Below are 19,677 nucleotides of genomic sequence, written 5' to 3' on the forward strand. Positions count from 1 at the left end.
TCTAATATCTCGACCAATTTACATAATATGTTATAAAATTACAGCCTATGCGTTATTTTGATGTATGAGCTATATTACTGTAAAGTTTCAACAAAATGCGTTACGTAGTTTTTGCGTGAAAGAGCAACAAACATCCATCCATCCATACGCCTAAACAGTAAGTTAGTAGTTAGTAAGATTTATAATATTAAAATATATACAAAATTAAAACTATTCAGTAATGATTCGTCCATTCGTCTTTTATGAGTTGGTTGATGAATATTGAGGAAGGAAAAGAAGACTGAACGAATCGGATTATTCGCCGATTCATCACCATAAGTATATGGAAATACAATTCTTACATTTCAATTATTTGTAATGTCTCTTGTAATTAGAGGAGAACAGTTTTGTGTTAAATGATTTGTTAATTAGTTGTCACATTAGTCCTGTTGCTGGACAAGTGTCCCCTACAGGAGGATAATTCTGTAATGGCAATACATAGTAGTCAAATAAGAATATTTACACCACAAAAATGGAAGATTATTACTAAATGTTGTACGTCTATATTACATAATATTATGACACCATTTAAAAACAAAAATATTGGTTTACATTCTAATTTCAAATTAATATGATGAATTCAAAATTGGAATGTATAACTATTTTTATAATGATTTAATTAATATGAATTGCATTCTAATTTTGAAAAATATAATATATCTGCAACTTTTTAAAATTATTTATTTGTAACTAGATAACAGTATATAGTTTTTTATTGATTACAAAGCCGTAAACGTGCTGTAATAAATTGAAGTTGTCATGCGCGATTAAAAAGCCGTTTAAATAATGCAGCGCTACGACAAGGACATTATTTTAAAATAAAAAGTTAATGCCGATATGTATAGAACGGACGACCTCGACCGTCTGTAATTCTATACTCGTTTTACAATAGGTTTTATTGACAACCAACTGCAAGTTAAAGGTCTCCGTTTTTTTAAAGAACATTCCAGAAAGAAATTACTGTTATGTTTCCAGATGCAATAAACAACTTCTCAATAAGTAGTCTCTCGTATTAGTATACTAAACAACTTGTTCTAGTCATACAATAAACATACATGCAAAAAACTAAAGCCATTACGGCATGACGAATAAATAATAACTTATTTAATTACTATTTGCGGACTTGAGTGTAAAAAAAAAGAGAAAAAGAAATACCTGCCGGTTGGCGCCGGCATGTCGCGGGAATGGTGCGAGGGGGCAGAAGCAAGAGGGGAGCTTGGAGGGGAGCTAGCAAGGGGGAGGGGTGTGACAGTGAGTGACGTCGAGTTTGTTGCAACGGAATTAAAGAGCTCGAACCATTTGTCGATAACAGTTACATTAACGTTCCAATAACAGGTATATTTATAACTGAATTGGATAACTGCGTTTGTTATTGATATAGTTCTAAATACAGCTTATAATAAAAAATATATACATAGTACAGTGCAATATTAAGCTCATTTTCTGAACAAGTTTAAATGTACTTTCATTATATATTTTATTTTTTAAACAAATACTAATATTATTATTTAAAATTGTACAGAAACGCGATATTAAAAAGTTTTTACTTGGGACATAAATATTTCGCGTATATATATCTCAATTATATGAGAAAAACTACAAAAAATATAAAAACGATCAGACTGAGACTGATTGAAAATATTTGACAATCTATAATATTATTATATCGAATTATATAACTAGTGTAGCAGTATTTTCTATAATAGTTACCAAATAAACATTTGAATGGAATGTTGAAAATATTATTTTTAAATAACAGCGTTTAAAATACTTGTTACATACTAATAACGCGTTATCGACAACGGACATCACTAGAGAGGTCAACCAAGAGCGTTGTGTCCCCCTCCGCCGTTCCAGCCCCCCTCAGCCGTATAAAACTGTGCCCCCACGCGCGCGCCGCGTCTAACGTTACAACGCCACCGTGTAGCTCTGCGCTCCCGCGATACCAAAACCACGCGCACATAATTGTGAAAGTGTTGCATATAAAACGCGATTTCACGAGTGAGAGTACTTTGCCGCCAACGCCCACCAAATACCAACTTCGCAATAGTTAAGTGGGGAGAATTGTTTTGTAAATTCTAGAGAGGAGAGGTTCAATGGAAGCGAGGTTCGTGACCTGCCGGAGTTTCCAGCAGATCAAGCCGCCCGAGAAGAGCCTCGCATCGCCACCGACGGTGAAGGGGCTCTTATCTCGTTTTGGAAGTCAAGCTCAAGCTTTATTCGCGCCAAAGAAACCCCGTTTCGGGTCTTCAGTGGCGATACACAAGCTCCGCGAGTCTAAGTGGTTCAAGCATGATGAACAGAACATATTATGTGCTGTCCTTGAGTCTGGATTCGTCTTGGAAGTTCGGGCAGAGGATCCACTGCCGCCAGATTCCACTCTGTCACCAGACTACCGTATGTACGCGATTGCCATGTGGAAAAAGGGTAAAGGTATGTATACAACATTGTTTGAAGTATTGTTGCAATATTATATTCGAGCAGCCTTGCGAAGTTATCGTAAAGAATAACACAGATAACGTGCGTTACACAAAAGAGTCGCAGCGACACTGAAGTTGCCACCGTTCGGCCACGGTCGTGTACGATCGGGCGCATAATAGCACTTGTAAATTATTCATGTAACGCTGCCCATTGCATCGCTTCAATTACATTAAACGCTGATGAATTAAAAGCCGGACATAAAATGTCGTTAAAGTAATTTAATTAAAACGATCAGAAGTTATTTATCCGTTTCCTTGAGAAACTGCTGTAACTAGATTCCTTTTATCAAAACTGATTTTGGCTATTTATCAATTTCCATTAGATACTAAAGAACGATTTAAGAAGGTCGTGGAGTTTTATTTTATATTTGTAATGTGTTGTTGACAGAAAAAACAAAGAATGCGGAACAGATAGAGGTGTATACAGTCCAACAAAAGGGTCTACGTAAACGAGTCGTGAAGACTACACTGAGTGCCTTCTGGAAGAAAGATTCTGTGATCCGTATAAACAACGTTGATGACAAACAGGAGACACCTAACAATGAAAAGGACATAAGAGCCAAGGTAAATATTAAAAGACAAGGGTCAAGTCAGAAAGTTTCCAATTCCTTACAACTTTTAGGGCAAATGAAATTTTCATTTTCCGATATTTATCAATTGTCGTCATAATTGACCGATTCCATTTAAGACTATGATGCATAGCGTAGGGAAAACCTACATATTAATCGAAATAATTATCGTTTTAATCATCAGAATAGATGATTTCAATAATATATCAGCGAACCGTTTATCAACACCTAAACACGTTATTGTACTTCCCTCACATTGACATAAGACGGCCTTCGATGACGACATACAATGACGATTCAATCAAGAGATTATAGATACTTTTGCAACGTAACTGCTAATAGTAGACAGAAAACAGTAATTACGACATTAGACTAGCGGCCAGACGCCTTAACCCAAATCGATTTGTAAACAATTCTTGTTCGCGCTTATTATGCGTACTTGTGTTTGAAAACACCGCGTAAAACGAAACTTACAATCGTTGGATGACCTCCATTTAAATGCAAATAAGCAATATTCCCATTCGTAGACGTGTATAAAAATAAATATAGAACAATATTGAATTCAATTTTTACGGTTCGCTGACTTTTAATATAGATCATCTCCTAATTACAGTACAATCTCTAGAAATTTCTTAGTCGTTCCGACCACATCAAATAAAGTTATATTAAAAGATTTAATGCATGAATTCACACCTTCAATGGTATATCTATTACCTCTATCGAACTTCGAAGTTCTTCCTTCATTCGCTAGGCTTGCGTCAGAATTGGAAACCTCTCATTTCAGATAGCGAAAGCCTCGTGGGGCTTTCGTTCTTTGGGCACTGTGGACACGTGACACAGTGAACAGTGGAAACCGCTACTAAGGAGCTTCTACTGATTGCAGCTGGATATGGCAACAAAGTCAAGATTCGAGAGGAACTGGCATAATACACTACATTTCGTCCATTGGTGTCGTTATGGAGAAACTCCGCAAGAGGCTCGCATGAGACAGGTAAATAATCCATGCATATCACATTATTATTTTAACTATTCCATAAAAAATACAAAACATAAGAGAAACTTCTAGATATTTTAGAATTATCTATTTTAAACACCCAATTCATACTTACGATATCTAAAGTAAAGTAACTTTTCTTTTTAAAATTCCATTACTTTGTGTTGTCGGTTCTAAAGAATTGCATGCACATATCAATGAACGAAAGCAAAGCTGTCCTTACAACTGTCATTATTGCATGTTTTATCAACCGAGTTAACACCGTTTACATAGAAACTGTATGGACAGCTTTGCGTCATTGCCGTACAATACTTTACAACAATCAGTCATTATCGCTAGTATTAAGGTTCATTTGTGCTTGTGTGAATGTCTAAGTATACTCCATCGAGAACTCACATTGGGCTCATAGCCGAAGTCACAGCGGATACATTGGCAACTGGTTGCATCGGCGGAGAAGATCATTCATCAGCTAATGCATGGGGCACCGAGACAATGGGATCGACGAATAAAAAAACAAAGATCGCACAAAGTAGCAATTTTGTTACAGATCAGCTTAACGACGTCGAAAACACCTATGATTATCATCTTTTGATGGTAATCGTTGAGGCGCTTTGGACACTTACAGCTGCAACATTTACAAATACCGGTGAGGATATTTTAAATACCCATTGGTATATAAATTGTACCGGATTTCAATGTGCCCCTATTCTGTGTACGTGTGTATTCATGATGATACCTTATATGTTTAAAACACTTGTACTAATATATACCTACACGTATTCAACACACAAACAGACACAACACGAGTTCTAACGTATATGAAGGTTAACACATCATCAAGTTTAGAATATTATAATCATAGTAATTATCCTATAGAGTATGTATTGTTTTTGCTTAGCGTTTTGTGTATCTGATTTAACAGATGTTATATCTCTAACAAGAAAAAACTCCTTTATAAAAGAATAATTAACAAAGTAAAAAGATATCGCGTTCAACAATTGCATTATTTTATTATACAGAAAGCATTTAAATTGGAAATAAAAACAATTGACAATAAAAGTAAATCGTATAATGAATACCCACTTAATTACAATACTTAATGCAAGAATGTTTCAATATAAAGTTATTCAGATTAAAAACTAACATGAACCATAAACAATTGTAAGTTTTAAAGGCGTTTATTCAGGTGTTTTGGAATGACATCATTTAAGAGAACAATAAATGTTCAAAAGCTGAATTTAAGTAGAAAAAGAAATCTAATTTCTTGAATTGTTTTTCCAATTGTAATTTATAATATGTTTTGTCTTTCTCTATTTTCTATTGGAAAGAGATCAGTGCATGTTTCTGATTGATACGGGCCGTTTTCCTTTTGCAGTTTTTTTTTAAAACATCATTTCAGAGAACAATAAATGTTCAATGGCTGAATTTAAGTACAAAAAGAAAATTAAATTCTTTAATCGTTATATCCAATTATAATAATATGTTTTGTCTTTCTCTAATATTTTCTATTAGAAAGAGAAAACAACACATGTTTCTAATTGATACGTGCCGTTTTCCCGTTTACATTTCACGTTTTATGTACAAATGTATGAGTCAAACGAACCATACATACAACTACGTGTGGAACTCACGTCATATAACCAACTAAGTAGGTTGTTTGTCTTTCAAGTCACGTAATGATGTGAATACATTATCATATAATCTATATTATAAACGTGCCGAGATCTAATCAAGATGTTGATAATGTTTTTGACGGCCTCCGTGTTTAGCACGTCGCATTTCTTCTGATGGCCGTGGGTTCAATCCTCGCATAGTACAAATATTTTTATTCATGAGTATGTTTGTATTGACCTGGGTATTCACTATATGTATTAAATTAGAAAAAAATCTAAGTATTTTATCAGTAGTCTAGCATCCATAACACAAGCTCTGCTCAGCTTGGGACTAGATGGCAGTGTGTGAATTGCCTGAGATATTATTATTAATAACTTGGATTTTGATTATGAGTTTCTAACTTTTTTTTTAACTTTGCTCTTGTTCCTTTGTGAGATTTAACTTAAAATTTTCTGTATTTTTAGTAGTATAGTAATACAGAGTGTATTATTGAAAAAATCTTGACATGAGATTTTCATTGATAAAACATAAGAAATCTCTCACTTTATTAAATATTTAATAAAAATAAATAATTAGTTATCTCTGATATTGTGGTACAACATATTAGAGAAACTTATCATATAATTAATTTCTTTAGTGTAATTTCTTTCCCAAAAAAATATTTATTTCAAAAATTAATTATACGCAATATTAAGACAAACTGTATAAATACGTGGCCAGACATCGTCTAAATCAATAAGCTGTCAATAAATACAATATAATACAATTTTGTATGTAGTCATACAAAGTTAACAGGTTTAGCGTTGATAACGACTTTAATATGTATAGAACTCATTGTTTTTTTTTAAATATTAACATGACATAACCGAGCGTAGGCAACTGCGGTAAATAAAAATTGTTTAAGATAAAATTAGATTTTGAACTCTAAAGTTACGTAATGTCAGTACATATTCGTATACTTTCACACACTTATCATATATTATGACTATCCTACATATTCATTATTATGTGTTATTACATACATTTATTATATTTATTATTATTATTATTATGTAAATAATACTAGAATATAAGATTAATTTTATACGTGTTTTCAACATTAATTGACTCTATCTTAGGTTTTCATTTAACGATAGTATATACAACGTTGTGTGGTAGGACCCAGTTATCATTATTAACTAGAGTTTTAGAGATATACCTATAGCGTTTTTAGATAGATAGATATTCTTTCTTATATTTTTCATTATCTATGAAAGCTCAAAATATATATAGTATATTCTTATTATTTGCGTAGAAATGAACAAACGGTAATTTATTATATTGTCAATTGAAATTTAAAATCATTGTTAAATTAAATTATAGCATAAAATAGTAAATATTTTTAGTGTAACTTTTCGAAAATTTTTAACGATTAAATAAAGATAGTAAATTAGTAGTAATTTTTTATGTACAGAGAGCCCGGAACACACTGAAGGTCCTTTAAGTTTAAAATAAAATTATCATCAGTTATATGAGAATTAATTGAATTTTATTATTTCATAGATAAATTAAAATAATCATCATAATCAATCAACATCGTAATAATTTGTAAAATCTCTTGTTTCAGATAAGTGAGTCGCTCAAGTGGGGCAACATCGGCATGAACATGGGCGTGATGCTGGTCAGCCAAAACCATGCAAGAGAAAAAGCCAAGTCGGTCTGAGTGTCGCAGCCCAGCGGTTCCACCGCTGGACTCCACTGCTACACTTGCTTCTGGCCACCAAGGTCCAAGAACATCGATTATGTTTAAAATTTTGAAAATCGAATGCCCGTTCGGTTACAAAACCGTTGCGGGTCAAATTTTAAAATCAATCCGAACGTTAATCGTTCGTTGAGTTCCTTTTTTGAATATCATATTTATTTTTTCTTTCTTTGATTCTCATTTTTTTTTCTTCTATGACAGTATTCACTTCCATTGTCTCTCTTTGATTCGCTCCACTTATCGTGTCGCTAAATTCTTATTCGTATCTAAAACAACTTTCAAGCTATTTGCTTACCATCGTGAATTGACAAAAGATAAAACATTCCTGACATAATAAAAAGACGCCATATGGCTTACTTTAATCTTTGATGTAATGCTCTAATCTATTGATATTACAATGTTTATCTATACTTTTATATTAAAATAAGCGATAATAATTAAGAGGAAATCGTTTTATGGTCTGAGAGTGACAACCCTAGTCTTATGAGTATTTCTTTAAATCTGCTAATGATTTCTAATTGAAAGACTGTTGTGATTTTCTATGAAAATTAATTATGGGACGACCACGAAAACTGTGACAAGAATATTAAGAATCAAACAATAATGAACATATAAGTAGAGTTTTCGTGGTCGACATTAACGTTGATTAAATGCGGAGTATTGAAGCGTTATTCAAAGTATTTTTTTTTATTTATAAATGTATTTTAATTACGACCTAATGTTATGACAATCTATTGACTGTTGTGAGAGTATTGTACTCGTAATTTAAATGTTCTATTTATAATGCATTTTTTTATAAATAAATGATTACTTGATTATATTTTGTATATTTTACATCCTTATATGTTAGTTTACTTTGTTTCGGGACCCGATAGTATAGTAGTTTAGTACACTGCCTCACCGTCCGTCAGGGTTGAGGATTCGATGCTTGCATAATGAAGACATTTTAATTCATTAGTATGACTGTTTTGGTCAGAGTGCCACCTATCGGGACTAATTGTGACTTCAAATAATATTTTGGTTTGAAGTTTGCATACAAAATCATACAAAAAAGCCGGTTTAGGGGTTAGATCACAATCACACATACAAAATAATGATATATATTTAGATTATGTATTTATATGAAAGATGTCATCACTTATTCTATGCAGTTGATTAGTACAAGATCTTGGCTTGTGTTTAGATGCCGTCGTGTTAATCATTCAAGGTAATATATTTAATTTGGTCTGGACTGTTCGACTTAAAGCCACTGATTAGATTATTTTCTTTTAACAAATAACCATTAGCATATGCTGGTGGTTACTGTATTTGAAAAGAATACGAGCTGAGTTTCTTGTCAGTTCTTCTTTGCTCGAAATGACTGTAGAATTGACATATAAGAGTATAATAGACCTACATGAATAAAAATATTTTGATTTTCATTCTCCCTAATTTAATTTAAACATGAATCTGTATTAATATAATCATGAACAATCTCATTTGAAAAAAATACGAGCTGAGTTTCTTGTCAGTTCTTAGCTCGAGTCTATAATAGATTTGACTAAAGAAAATTAATTTAAATTGTAATAGAATAGTCAATAATTGCAGAGATATATCCAGATATACCGACAGATATATACAGATATTACGACAAGAATAACCATGGCAAAACAAGTACTTATTAATGACAAAAAATACCTTTTACGTGCTAAGGTATCAAAGACCTCACAGAAACGATTTACTAAGTACCTATATTTTACCTATATGTGGAGTATAGATTTGTATGCTTATGAGACGTGGATATTAACTCAAAAAGAAAGGGATAAACTGGAAGCTTATGTGGTGTATATGGAAGATAAAATAAGGAATGAAGAAGTATCACACAGGTGAAAGAAAGGCAGATATTGAATACTATAGAAAATAGACGAGGAAAACTGTTGGGACACTTGATATGGCACGAATTTATGAGAGTTATTATTGAGGGAAAGATAGAAGGAAAGAGGGGGAGAAGAAGAACAAGGTACAGTTACATCAAGCAAATCAAAGACAGAATTGGAGTTGTATCAATGTTTAAAGAGTATGACGGAAGTGGCAAGAGCTCCACCGACAAGAGTGTCACTCTTAAATTATGAATGAATAATTTTAGACAAAAATTTAACCATCTCTGAAGGTAGTGATTTTTATTTCCCGACTGTTGCCTTTAGTAGCCTTTTTTTGATTCTAATGTTTGTTATAAATAAAGTTTTGAACATTATTAATATGTATTACTTAAAATAAATTTACATTTACTCGGTTGATTAAAGAGATTGCTCACCCATACACTACGCAACTGCAAATCAAACGAGTTTTATTTGTTTGAGTAAATCCTATTAATTTGTAAGTATGGATGAATGTTTGTTAGTCGTTGCTGCAAAAACTACAGAATGGATTTTAATGAAACTTCACAGTATTAAAGATTAGCAATTAGAATAAAATATAGACTACATTTTTCACGCGAGTGAAACCGTAGGCACAGCTAGTATTAAAATATATCCACTTACCTCCCGCAGCAAACCGAACAGCATATCAGTAGATAGGGACCTCTCGTGGGCTTCGTCCATTATGATGGCGCAGTAGTGGTCCAGATCTGGTTCCCGGAGACCCTCGCGGAGGAGGATCCCGTCTGTCATGTACTTGATCACAGTGTTTGGGGATGTACAGTCCTCGAAACGGATGGCATATCCGACTTCGTCGCCTGGAATTAACGTCCAAAGTTAATATTAATAATATCTTTGATCAATTTACATAGCGCCATCTAGTTCTAGGTTAAGTAGAGCTTGTGTTATAGGTACTATACTAATCATATAAATACATACACACTTATAATGTACTGACTTTTAAAATAAGATAAATTCAGATGAGTTGCCAGTTTTTCTCAGTTGACTCTATATACTAAACTGGACGGTAGGAAAAAATATTAATAAACACACAAAATTTGACGTTCATGAGCGCCTAAATTAATAAATTATTTAATTTTATATTTATTAATGTTACTATTACTTTTCTCCTCTTTAGTCTGTGGCCATGAAGATATTACCTATTTTTACGTGTAATAAAAACTCTTCTATTTTTAGTCTGTGGCTATGAGTATATTACCTAGCTTAGTGTCCATCTCGTCGGAGACTCGCTTGGCGACCGACATGGCGGCGACCCTGCGTGGTTGAGTGCAGCCGATCATGCCGAGGCGGCTGAAGCCTTCCTCGTGAAGGTACTGGGTTAGCTGAGTAGTTTTACCACTGCCCGTTTCACCTGCCAAATATAATAATAATAATAATACCTTTACCACTGTCAGAATAAATATAATTCATAAGTTCGTCGTGTAGCGCTCCAACATTTTTCCACAGGGGGGAGGGGATTGTTAGTAATGCGGATTTATGACTCCATTAGTATCAATGTACCATGTCAGGTTGACCTCTACGCGGTTCCCCCTGGAAAACATCGTGATAAATTCCTGGTGAATTTGTCACCATGGGCTAACTGCCCTTACCTCATATTCATCTTATCATCTTCCACTGGCGTCCCGCCAGCGTAAACCGTTAGCGCAGGCGGGGCAAAAAACAACGAATAATATTTATGATCTCTCTCTCTCTTTATGCCTTTGCGCAACTTCTTCATTTCTTATTTTATCATTCCAGCTAATTCTTTCCATTCTTCTCCAACACCACTTTTCAAAAGCTTCCGTTTATTCCTTTTCTTTTGAGTCAATGTCCACTATTGTCCACGTCTCACAAGCATACAGGTTATACTCCAGGTCTAATGTAGGTCTTGATAAGTCGTTTTCGAGAGAACTCTGATATAAGGAAAAAGAGGAAGGGGAAGGCAAAGACAAAGCTGTGTCAAGCAGATTAAGGAAAAGTTGAAGTCGTATACACCAACTAAAGAGATACTCCTAGAAGCACTAGAAAGATTTAATATCCATTTATGTAGTTTATTTTTACATTTATTGCGGCCTATATATTTTGTTTAAAGGATGGTAATGGAATGGTGCACCCGCCTGCGTTAACGGTTTACGCTGGCGGGGCAGCAGTGGAGGATGATATGGTGAACAGGTCAGATCAGTTACCCCAACGTGACAAATTCACCGGGAATGTATCACGATGGTTTCCAGGGGGAACCGCGTGGAGGTCGATCTGACATGGTACATTGCTAGCAATGGGATCATTAGTCCACATTACTAACAATCCCCTCCCCCCTGCGGCTTATATTTATAATCTCACTTACCCACAATGATGACAACGTTGTTCTCCCTGATGACCTGCATGAGCTCCTCTCTCACAGCAAACACGGGCAAGAAACGCCGCTGTTCTGCTATAGTCTTCTTCTTCACAAACTCTGACTTTGACTCAGGTTCTTCCTCTACAATTTATAAATGAAGATACATTTTTAATATTATTGGAATAGCATACAAGCTGACGGTCCACCTGATGGTAAGTAGCAACCGTTGGTTATATACATGAACATCACTACATCATTATTATACCATTAAGTAGCTGACCCCGAAAAATCGTGTCATGTTGTTTGTCTGTGATGGAATCCTAAACTACTGAACCGATTTTGATGATATATTACTTGTATATTCGGTAGCTCTGAGAATAGGTTGTTTTATGCTAATTTATTTTTTATACCCCTAAGTGATAAGGGTGGCTCAGCATAAAAAAAATATATTTACTTTTTGACATTATTTTTTGTTATTTCATTTATGATTCGACATCAAAAAATACATATAACCCTAAATTTCAACCGTCTACCTTCAACCCCTATTTTTTAATAGAGATATTAATTTATAAGGCAAATGACGTTGGCCGGGACAGCCAGTAATATATAACAGGCGTCACAAACTCAGCGGTTTGAACTTAAAAAAATGCTTCCAGTCGTGAATTTGAATAATTCGAAAAACTGTTTTTGTGCGAGGACATTCTACCATAGACTAATGAGTGGATGTATTAATTAAAAAAAATACTTACGTTTGTCTAAATGTTCAGCGTACTTGTAAGCTTCCTTAGTGGGTCCATCTTCTAGTTCTTCTTTTTCTTTCTGTATCCCCATAATGTTACCTGAAAAATAAACATAATTGTTACAGTTTCAGTAAAATATTGTAGGGAATTTACATTTACAATTGAAATTTCCGTGTTGTACTTTTGTATATAATTTGACGGTGAAATGAAGTTGTAACTTAAGTTATATATTATTATTGATGGACCTAACCACAATCTATAACAATCGGACAATTCACACAGCGTCATCTATCTAACCAGAGCTCGTGTTTTAGGTACTAGACAATTGATAGAAATACTAATATATTTATTTTATTTGTATGAGAAATACTAACTCCGACATTACGTTATCATGTCATACCCCTCATGCGTTTCCATTTCGAAGAACAAAGATATCATGTTTCTGTATCCAGTGTCTTAAAAAAAATAATAAGTAAAAAGTATTATGTATATTTTTTAACTGTTATAACAGTAGTATAGGTTTGCCTTACCAATTTTTGTTCCTTCCAACTTCCAGTGTTTCTTTTGTGCTTTTCGTCTCTCTTTCTGCTCTCTGAATGCTTTGACCAAGGCAGAACCTTTGCGTGCGTTCACTGCCATATCGGCAGTCGGGTCTTTTACCTATAATATAGATATAAATATAAATTCAAATTAAAAAATCATTTAATCATATAGGACATTTATCCAATTCAGTATATAGTTCCAATAGAGAAGAACTGGCAAGAAACTCAATTGAATATTGAATATATTATACAAGTTAAGCAAAACTTGTGTAATGAGTAGTTAAATAACTGATACACATAGACATATGAGTATGATTGTTTGTTTTCTATATATAATAGGTGTGTATATATTTACGAAAAAAAATGTACGTATTTGTATAGTTATCTATTACACAAGCTTTAGCTAGCTTAACCTAATTATTATGATATTAAATAGATATATTTCAAAGAACCGTCAAAGAAATAAATAATACAAAGACAGTCCAGTGCTTGATAGCTTACCGGTATGACAGGCTCAGGCTGCTTAGTAAAAACAATCCTTCCATCAAGAAATGGCGGCACTATATTGTGTACTAGAAGATGCACGCGGTCAACACTCTCCTGAAATTCAAAATAAGAAGAAATGTTGTTAAACATAAAGGGACACAATAGCCTATACACGTACGCTCTTCCATCCGGGATTTGGCTTTAACGCGGGAAAGAGTTTGCATGTAGAGTGGAGACAGAAAGAGAACGAGATAGTGCGTGCGCGTTTCTCTCGCTCGCCCAATCACGCGTACTTCGATTGTGCTGTTGCGGTTTTCAGTAATCATACACGAAATTTCGCACACTTAAAGTTTCACCCCGACCACACTTTTACACGCACACACGACACCGTCCTCGCCGGAGAAGACGACGACCCTCAACACACAATATCGCGCAATAAACCCCGCTGACGCCGCCGCCTCCGATCGATCGCCCGTCCAATTCAAACGGGGATCGAAATTACGACGGCCTGAGCCGAGGTTCGAACCCATAAGCGTGCCCTCAGACTAAAGTCGTATCCGTCAGGCAGGAGCAGACCTTCAGCCGCTCCATAAGTCCTTCCGCGGGTTTGGAGTGCCATCTGCACTCACCACCTAACATCCGGTAAAGCTGTAAATACCAGCTGCGGCCAACAGCTTTAGAGTAGTCCGAAAAAAAACTTATAGTTTATATAGAGAAGTTGCGCAGTTTTTTTTATATGCCTAAAATTTACATTAAATAAAAAAAATATTGCTTTCACTACCATCCCATTGGATGGGATCTTTTCACAGCACATTATGCCTCTTCTTCCACTGATCCCTATCAGCCATCGTATCTGAGCTTACACTCCTTTTATACATATCATCATTCACACAATCGATCCTTATTTTTTTGTTTGTCTTCACCTTTATATGCATCCACGTTTATGTTAAACACTTTCTTTAAGACAACAAGTCCTCGCTCCTCTGGATAACATGCCCATACCAACTGAATCTGTTACTCGCAACTTGTCTATAACTGACGCAATTTTCACTGCCGGGTTAACTTTTGTATTGATATAGTATATTAATATATATTAATATATGTACTTGTGTACCTCGTCTAGATCATTGTTGACGTTGATAGAGTGAACGACGCCACTAGTCAGCATTCTGTTCCGCTCCCACAGCTCGTTGTCTTTGTCTATCTGCTGGCGTTGCGCCGATACTTTGCGATTACGCCGCTTCTCTATCTGTTCCTCTTTACGCGCGATATATTCAGCGCTTGTATCCGCAAACGGATCGGATTCATCCGCTTCACCTAGACAAAAATAATAAAATATGTACATATTATACACGTTAATAAAAATGATTCCCACTCAAATGCTAGTTTTTTTTCGGACTACTCTAATACTGTTGGCCGCAGCTGGCCTCTATAGATTCAAGGGACGATAGGTGGCGAGTACAGATGGCATTCTAAATCTACGAAAGGACTTATGGAGCGGCTGAAGACCAATTCATGCCGGGCGGATATGACTTTAGTCGTACTGAGAACTAACAGAAGTCACTGCTAGGGGTTCAAACCTCGTCTTAGGCCGTCCTAATTTCTATGCCCCTTTAAATGGGACGGGGAATTGATCGGATGGGTCAAATGCTACAATACTTCCGTATCGAACACCTGATTCACGTAGGAGGTGGACATGTGATTATTATAAGTGGCACGGCTAAAATGGCAAGGGTAATCCATGTAATATGGAGAGACAATTTAGAAAATGTCGTAAAGAGCCGCTTTCTGGGGAAAATCGCCAGGGCACGTCTGGTAAATAAGGCTGACGCTGGATGTCACAAGATGCGATTCATCAGCGGTGAATTATTATTATTATTATTATCTAAGATAATTCATACCGTACAGTTCGGCTAGCGACTTAATTTGAAAACTGATAAGAAAATATAGTCTTACTCTTTTTAAATATGATTGTAGATAGTCATTATAACATATAATAATGTTAAGTCTTGGGTTGATTTCGTCACTAAGCAATTAGCAGCCCTAACTGGTTCAAGCTCTATCTATTAGAATTATACACAAAATTACCTTCTCCCATGTTGTACCATGCTCTATCTAGTTTCTTTTCTGCTTCCTGCCATTCTGGGTCGTCCATATCTAGACCTCTTCTGGAACTTGCAAATCTACAAAAAATATTTAGTTTACAATTTGTTATTCATATAAAACTTATCATTATAATTTTTTTAAATTGATACCTATTTATGAAGTCTGTATTTTTTAATATAACTATAATTGCAGAAGTAGCAAGAGCTTCATCCACTAGAGTGTAGCTTTTAAATGATGAATGAACGAACAAGAATAATAAACATACTGATGGTACATAGTGGAATGTCGCATTCATCTCCTACAGATATGGACAAGACTTGGAACATCACATCTTCATGTGACACCCTTAGTAACACCTTAATAACATAATATACACACTTATGAATACAAATATATGCACCATGCAAGGAATCAAACCCCCAACAATCGGTAGTAAGGCAGTGTCCTAAACCGCTAGACCACTGAGGCCTTCTGTGTAGTGTAGTCCCACATTTTGTTGAGAAAGTAGATTAATTTTTGTTAAATTAGTAGAATGCCTATAACATCAAAAAATCTGATTATAGTCGGAAGGGCTGATCGCAGATAGAAAAAAAAAATATAGAATACATTACTTACTTATGAGGGGTAGCTCTAGTAGTATCATCATATAACCGCCCCTTGTAGTCCCTCAGTGGTCTGCCACTTCTATCGCTGCGTTGTGAGCGATCCGAAGGACCAGCATCTCTTGGTAGTGGCGTTGGAAAGTCCCAACTGGATTTACGTATTGCTCTGGGGTCCTCGTCATCATCATCCCATGCAGTCTTGTCAGTAGGCTTGAGTGCTTTTATGCTAAAAATAATTATTTATATTATTAACATGGAAGAGGACTAAACAACCCCTGTTTAGGGGTATTAATTGGGTTTTAAAAAGGTATAAATAAATAACTGTTAGTACTGCAATACTTTAGTAACTTTAGCATGAAGAATGAATATGTTGATTTAATAAACATGATGATAGTAAAATTTTAATACAGAAAATTGAATTGAAATGTATAATAATAAGTTTTGTTAGCTGGTAACTTTAAGATACCTTTTAGATATAAAACATAGGCATTCCATAGATGTCTATTCTTGTGATACATCAAGATTAATTAAAATCTCTTCTTATATCTGTTCAGGAAACGAACAAACTGATAAATATATAAGTGTGTATATATTTCTCAGTTTGTTTGCACATTTATAATATTAGCATTATTCAAATTTAGAGTACAAGCATAATAATTGCATGCAATACAAAAATCGTAAGGTATATTTATTTATAAGGTATTACTAGTGTATTTATTATCTGATGGTTAAAAACATAATTAAAAGCTACAATAAAAAGTATAATACAGACCTTGGTGTCCTAGGTTCATCCTTGAACCGTGGTTCATAATAACTATGCCGTGAGCTATCTCTACTTCTTTCACTGTCCCTGTCTCTTCTATCCCTATCTTTTCTCTCCGAGTCTCTATCATCTCTTCTGTCCCTACAATCTCTATCTTTATCCCTTCTACGACTGTCATATCTGTCACGATCCCGGTTCCGTCTGTCATAGCGATGTCGGTAGAATCTGTCGTCCTCATCATCTTTAGATCTTGATTTCTTTTCTTCTTGTGTGGAGTGGTGCACTCCTTTCTCCTTTGAATCTTTATCTTTTCTGTAAATCATATTTTTAAAATATTAAATTGCATTCTAATTACTGTATTTAGAGACATATTCATGTTGAGTGTTAAATTCAAGACAATAGTAACAGCTAAATTAACTGAGTTATTTAAAATTGCAGTTGGGAGAAGATATTCATTATTTCCTTGTTTCTTATAAATTATCTTTTTTAATTGTAATATGTAAAAGGTAACACACTTTTGCCCGCTGCTTCCTTCGCGTTAATTTATCCCCTTAGGGGTGGAATTTATCAAAATTATTTCTTAGGAGATGCCTATGTCATAGTAGCTTTATGTATGGAAAATCTCAGTCCGATTGTTTTAAAATTGACAAAGTTTCATACAAACTTTCATCCCCTATTTTATCCCCTTGGGGGTAGAATTAATCAAAATCCTTTCTTAGCGGATGCCCATGTCATAACATCTACCTGCATGCCAAATTTCAGCCCGATCCGTCCAGTGGTTAGGGCTGTGCATTGATAGATCACTATGTCAGTCACCTTTGAGTTATATATATTTAGATGAATATTTGTTTTTATGTAATAGAATTAATAAGCAAAGACTATGATGGGCCCACCTCATGGTATGTTACCACTTACCACTAACTCATATACATGAACAGTACTATGGATGCTAGTTTATCATGTGTTGCCATTCCAGTGGACTATGATGTCTTTCCACTTGACACCTTAACCCTCTAGTCCTGTATTGTATTATAAAACACTACCTAACATACTAAGTTTCATGTCATACTACTATTATTTTTTTTTAAATTCCGGTTTATAGTGTTGTAATACAATTATAGTTTCCAATAAGAATATGAATTCAATAACATAAGATTAACAGTGAAGTTTTAAAAGATTATTACTTTTGTAATCTTTCCAGCATGCGTTCCCGCGCTTGGTCCGATATCCCGCCAGTATACGTTGGTGTTTCTTCATTCTGCTTTCTATATTTACGTTCTTTAACACCGGTAGAGTCTGTTTTGTTGTCTCTGTCGTCATCTTCATTTACATCGTCCTGAAAGGATATCAGCCTGTTCTGCTTGCGTTTGGCTGCTGCCAACTTATCTAGACCCAACAGTGAAGGCTTTGCGAATTGAAATTCTGCAGGTTGATCCTTCTTTTTGATGATTAATCCACCGGGAGCATCACCTGATGTTCCTTCCAAACGATGCAAGTTTTCTTCATCTTCCGCCATGATATAAAATTTTGAACACTATTAGAAAATAACAGCAAATGGAATGTTTAAAATTAACACAATATTCTATAAGTTGCTTAAATATTATTGCTAATAAAGTACAAACAAAACATTACAACTCGTGGTGCAAAGTTAAAAATAAAGGGAATGTCATTAGTGACATTGACATATCGTGTCACTGACACATGACAATTCTAATGACGTATTGAAATGTTGCTATATTAAAAATAGCAATTCTCAATTTTTTGACTATACGAATGTAATGCATATATATATATATATATATATATGAGCACTATTAGATGTTTTTTGCTTAGTAATGGAATAATGAGTTAACAGTAATTTGGTTTATTAAAACATTTTAATGGTTCCGAGTGTTTATAATGGGAGTGTGGCGAATTTAGTTACATCGCGCGGCAGCACTGTTGCTCAGTTACTAATTTACGACACTGAGTGGAATAATAACAAGACTGTCACTGGAACCTATTCTCTTTATAATAATATGTATTATTGTAAATATATTTCTTAGGTACAAATCTTTTATATACCATCTGTAAATATATTGAACATATATTTACAGATGGTATATAAAAGATTTGTACAATGTACACACGTAACTAGTTCCGACGGGTGTCTTCTTTCCTCTATCATTTCATAGTGTAGCTGGTACTAATAGAAGAATACAATACAGAATAATATTATTTAATAGGTACCATATCTGCTAAAGAAGAAAATTGTAGCCAAATGCGTACTTGTCTGCCTGGTTCAATAGTAGGATGGCCATCATACCATTGTCATGTTGTATAATATTACTACTTGTTCGATATATTTTTTTTTAATGTAGAATATTAAACAAGCTGACGACTCTGTCCATGGCAACTATTATTTGCACTGCCATATTTCAATATTAGAATCAAAAGACAATTTACACTATTTGTTACACAAATAGTGTAAATTGTCTTTTGGCGACGGCGACAGACATGAAATGGTAGGAGGATAATCAACGTTTCCCTTAGTAAAAAAGGAGGTGCTGTAATAGTTAGGTAACTTAGAAAATTATCGAAACTTATTTTTGAAAACTCATTCTTTTTCTTATAGGCGACTAACGAAACACTTGGTGCTTGGCAACTGAAATTGCGATAAAGAGGTACGGTGACATATATACATATATAAAAGTCTTTCTATATTCTGCCACTTGGTACTTGTTATAGTGTATAAGGAAACAAAGATCTAGTCCATAAATGCCAGACTT

General features: G+C 34.4%; 2 protein-coding genes across 3 annotated transcripts in view; one reads left to right on the forward strand and one right to left on the reverse strand.

Annotated features, from left to right (window-relative positions):
• LOC131845684 (pre-mRNA-splicing factor ATP-dependent RNA helicase PRP16) overlaps nucleotides 1–18,551 on the reverse strand; it is a 100,368-nt gene extending 81,817 nt beyond the window's left edge. Inside the window, exons 1-11 of the mRNA XM_059194777.1 lie at nucleotides 18,094–18,551; nucleotides 16,919–17,221; nucleotides 16,160–16,372; nucleotides 15,527–15,621; nucleotides 14,553–14,755; nucleotides 13,454–13,552; nucleotides 12,941–13,070; nucleotides 12,420–12,509; nucleotides 11,677–11,811; nucleotides 10,552–10,704; nucleotides 9,957–10,150 (exon numbers count right to left, since the gene is read on the reverse strand). Of these exons, the coding sequence (XP_059050760.1) occupies nucleotides 9,957–10,150; nucleotides 10,552–10,704; nucleotides 11,677–11,811; nucleotides 12,420–12,509; nucleotides 12,941–13,070; nucleotides 13,454–13,552; nucleotides 14,553–14,755; nucleotides 15,527–15,621; nucleotides 16,160–16,372; nucleotides 16,919–17,221; nucleotides 18,094–18,425 (1,947 nt within the window). The 5' untranslated portion in view covers nucleotides 18,426–18,551. The remainder of the gene's footprint in view (nucleotides 1–9,956; nucleotides 10,151–10,551; nucleotides 10,705–11,676; nucleotides 11,812–12,419; nucleotides 12,510–12,940; nucleotides 13,071–13,453; nucleotides 13,553–14,552; nucleotides 14,756–15,526; nucleotides 15,622–16,159; nucleotides 16,373–16,918; nucleotides 17,222–18,093) is intronic.
• LOC131845688 (uncharacterized) lies at nucleotides 1,942–8,255 on the forward strand. Of its 2 annotated transcripts, XR_009357645.1 has the most exons (5): nucleotides 1,942–2,472; nucleotides 2,908–3,083; nucleotides 3,972–4,079; nucleotides 4,630–4,728; nucleotides 7,303–7,394. XR_009357645.1 is itself a non-coding variant. In XM_059194782.1 (4 exons), the coding sequence occupies exons 1-4, from the start codon at nucleotides 2,136–2,138 to the stop codon at nucleotides 7,396–7,398; spliced, it is 717 nt and encodes a 238-aa protein (XP_059050765.1). In that variant the 5' UTR covers nucleotides 1,942–2,135; the 3' UTR covers nucleotides 7,399–8,255. The 2 variants fall into 2 exon arrangements, 1 of the variants encoding a protein (XP_059050765.1); XM_059194782.1 differs by lacking the exon at nucleotides 4,630–4,728 and having other exon boundaries at nucleotides 7,303–8,255.
• Nucleotides 18,552–19,677: the final 1,126 nt, after the last annotated feature.

This window comes from Achroia grisella, unplaced genomic scaffold (genome assembly GCF_030625045.1).
Source record: "Achroia grisella isolate CSIRO2021 unplaced genomic scaffold, CSIRO_AGI_Agris_v1 utg478, whole genome shotgun sequence".
Taxonomy (NCBI): Eukaryota; Metazoa; Arthropoda; class Insecta; order Lepidoptera; family Pyralidae; genus Achroia; species Achroia grisella.

Excerpts from the sequence above, each read along its gene's own strand:
- LOC131845688 (XM_059194782.1), top strand. The coding sequence starts at position 2,136 with ATGGAAGCGAGGTTCGTGACCTGCCGGAGTTTCCAGCAGATCAAGCCG. Across the intron at positions 2,473-2,907 it reads CATGTGGAAAAAGGGTAAAG|AAAAAACAAAGAATGCGGAA; the intron begins GTATGTATACAA and ends TGTTGTTGACAG. Across the intron at positions 3,084-3,971 it reads AAAAGGACATAAGAGCCAAG|CTGGATATGGCAACAAAGTC; the intron begins GTAAATATTAAA and ends TACTGATTGCAG.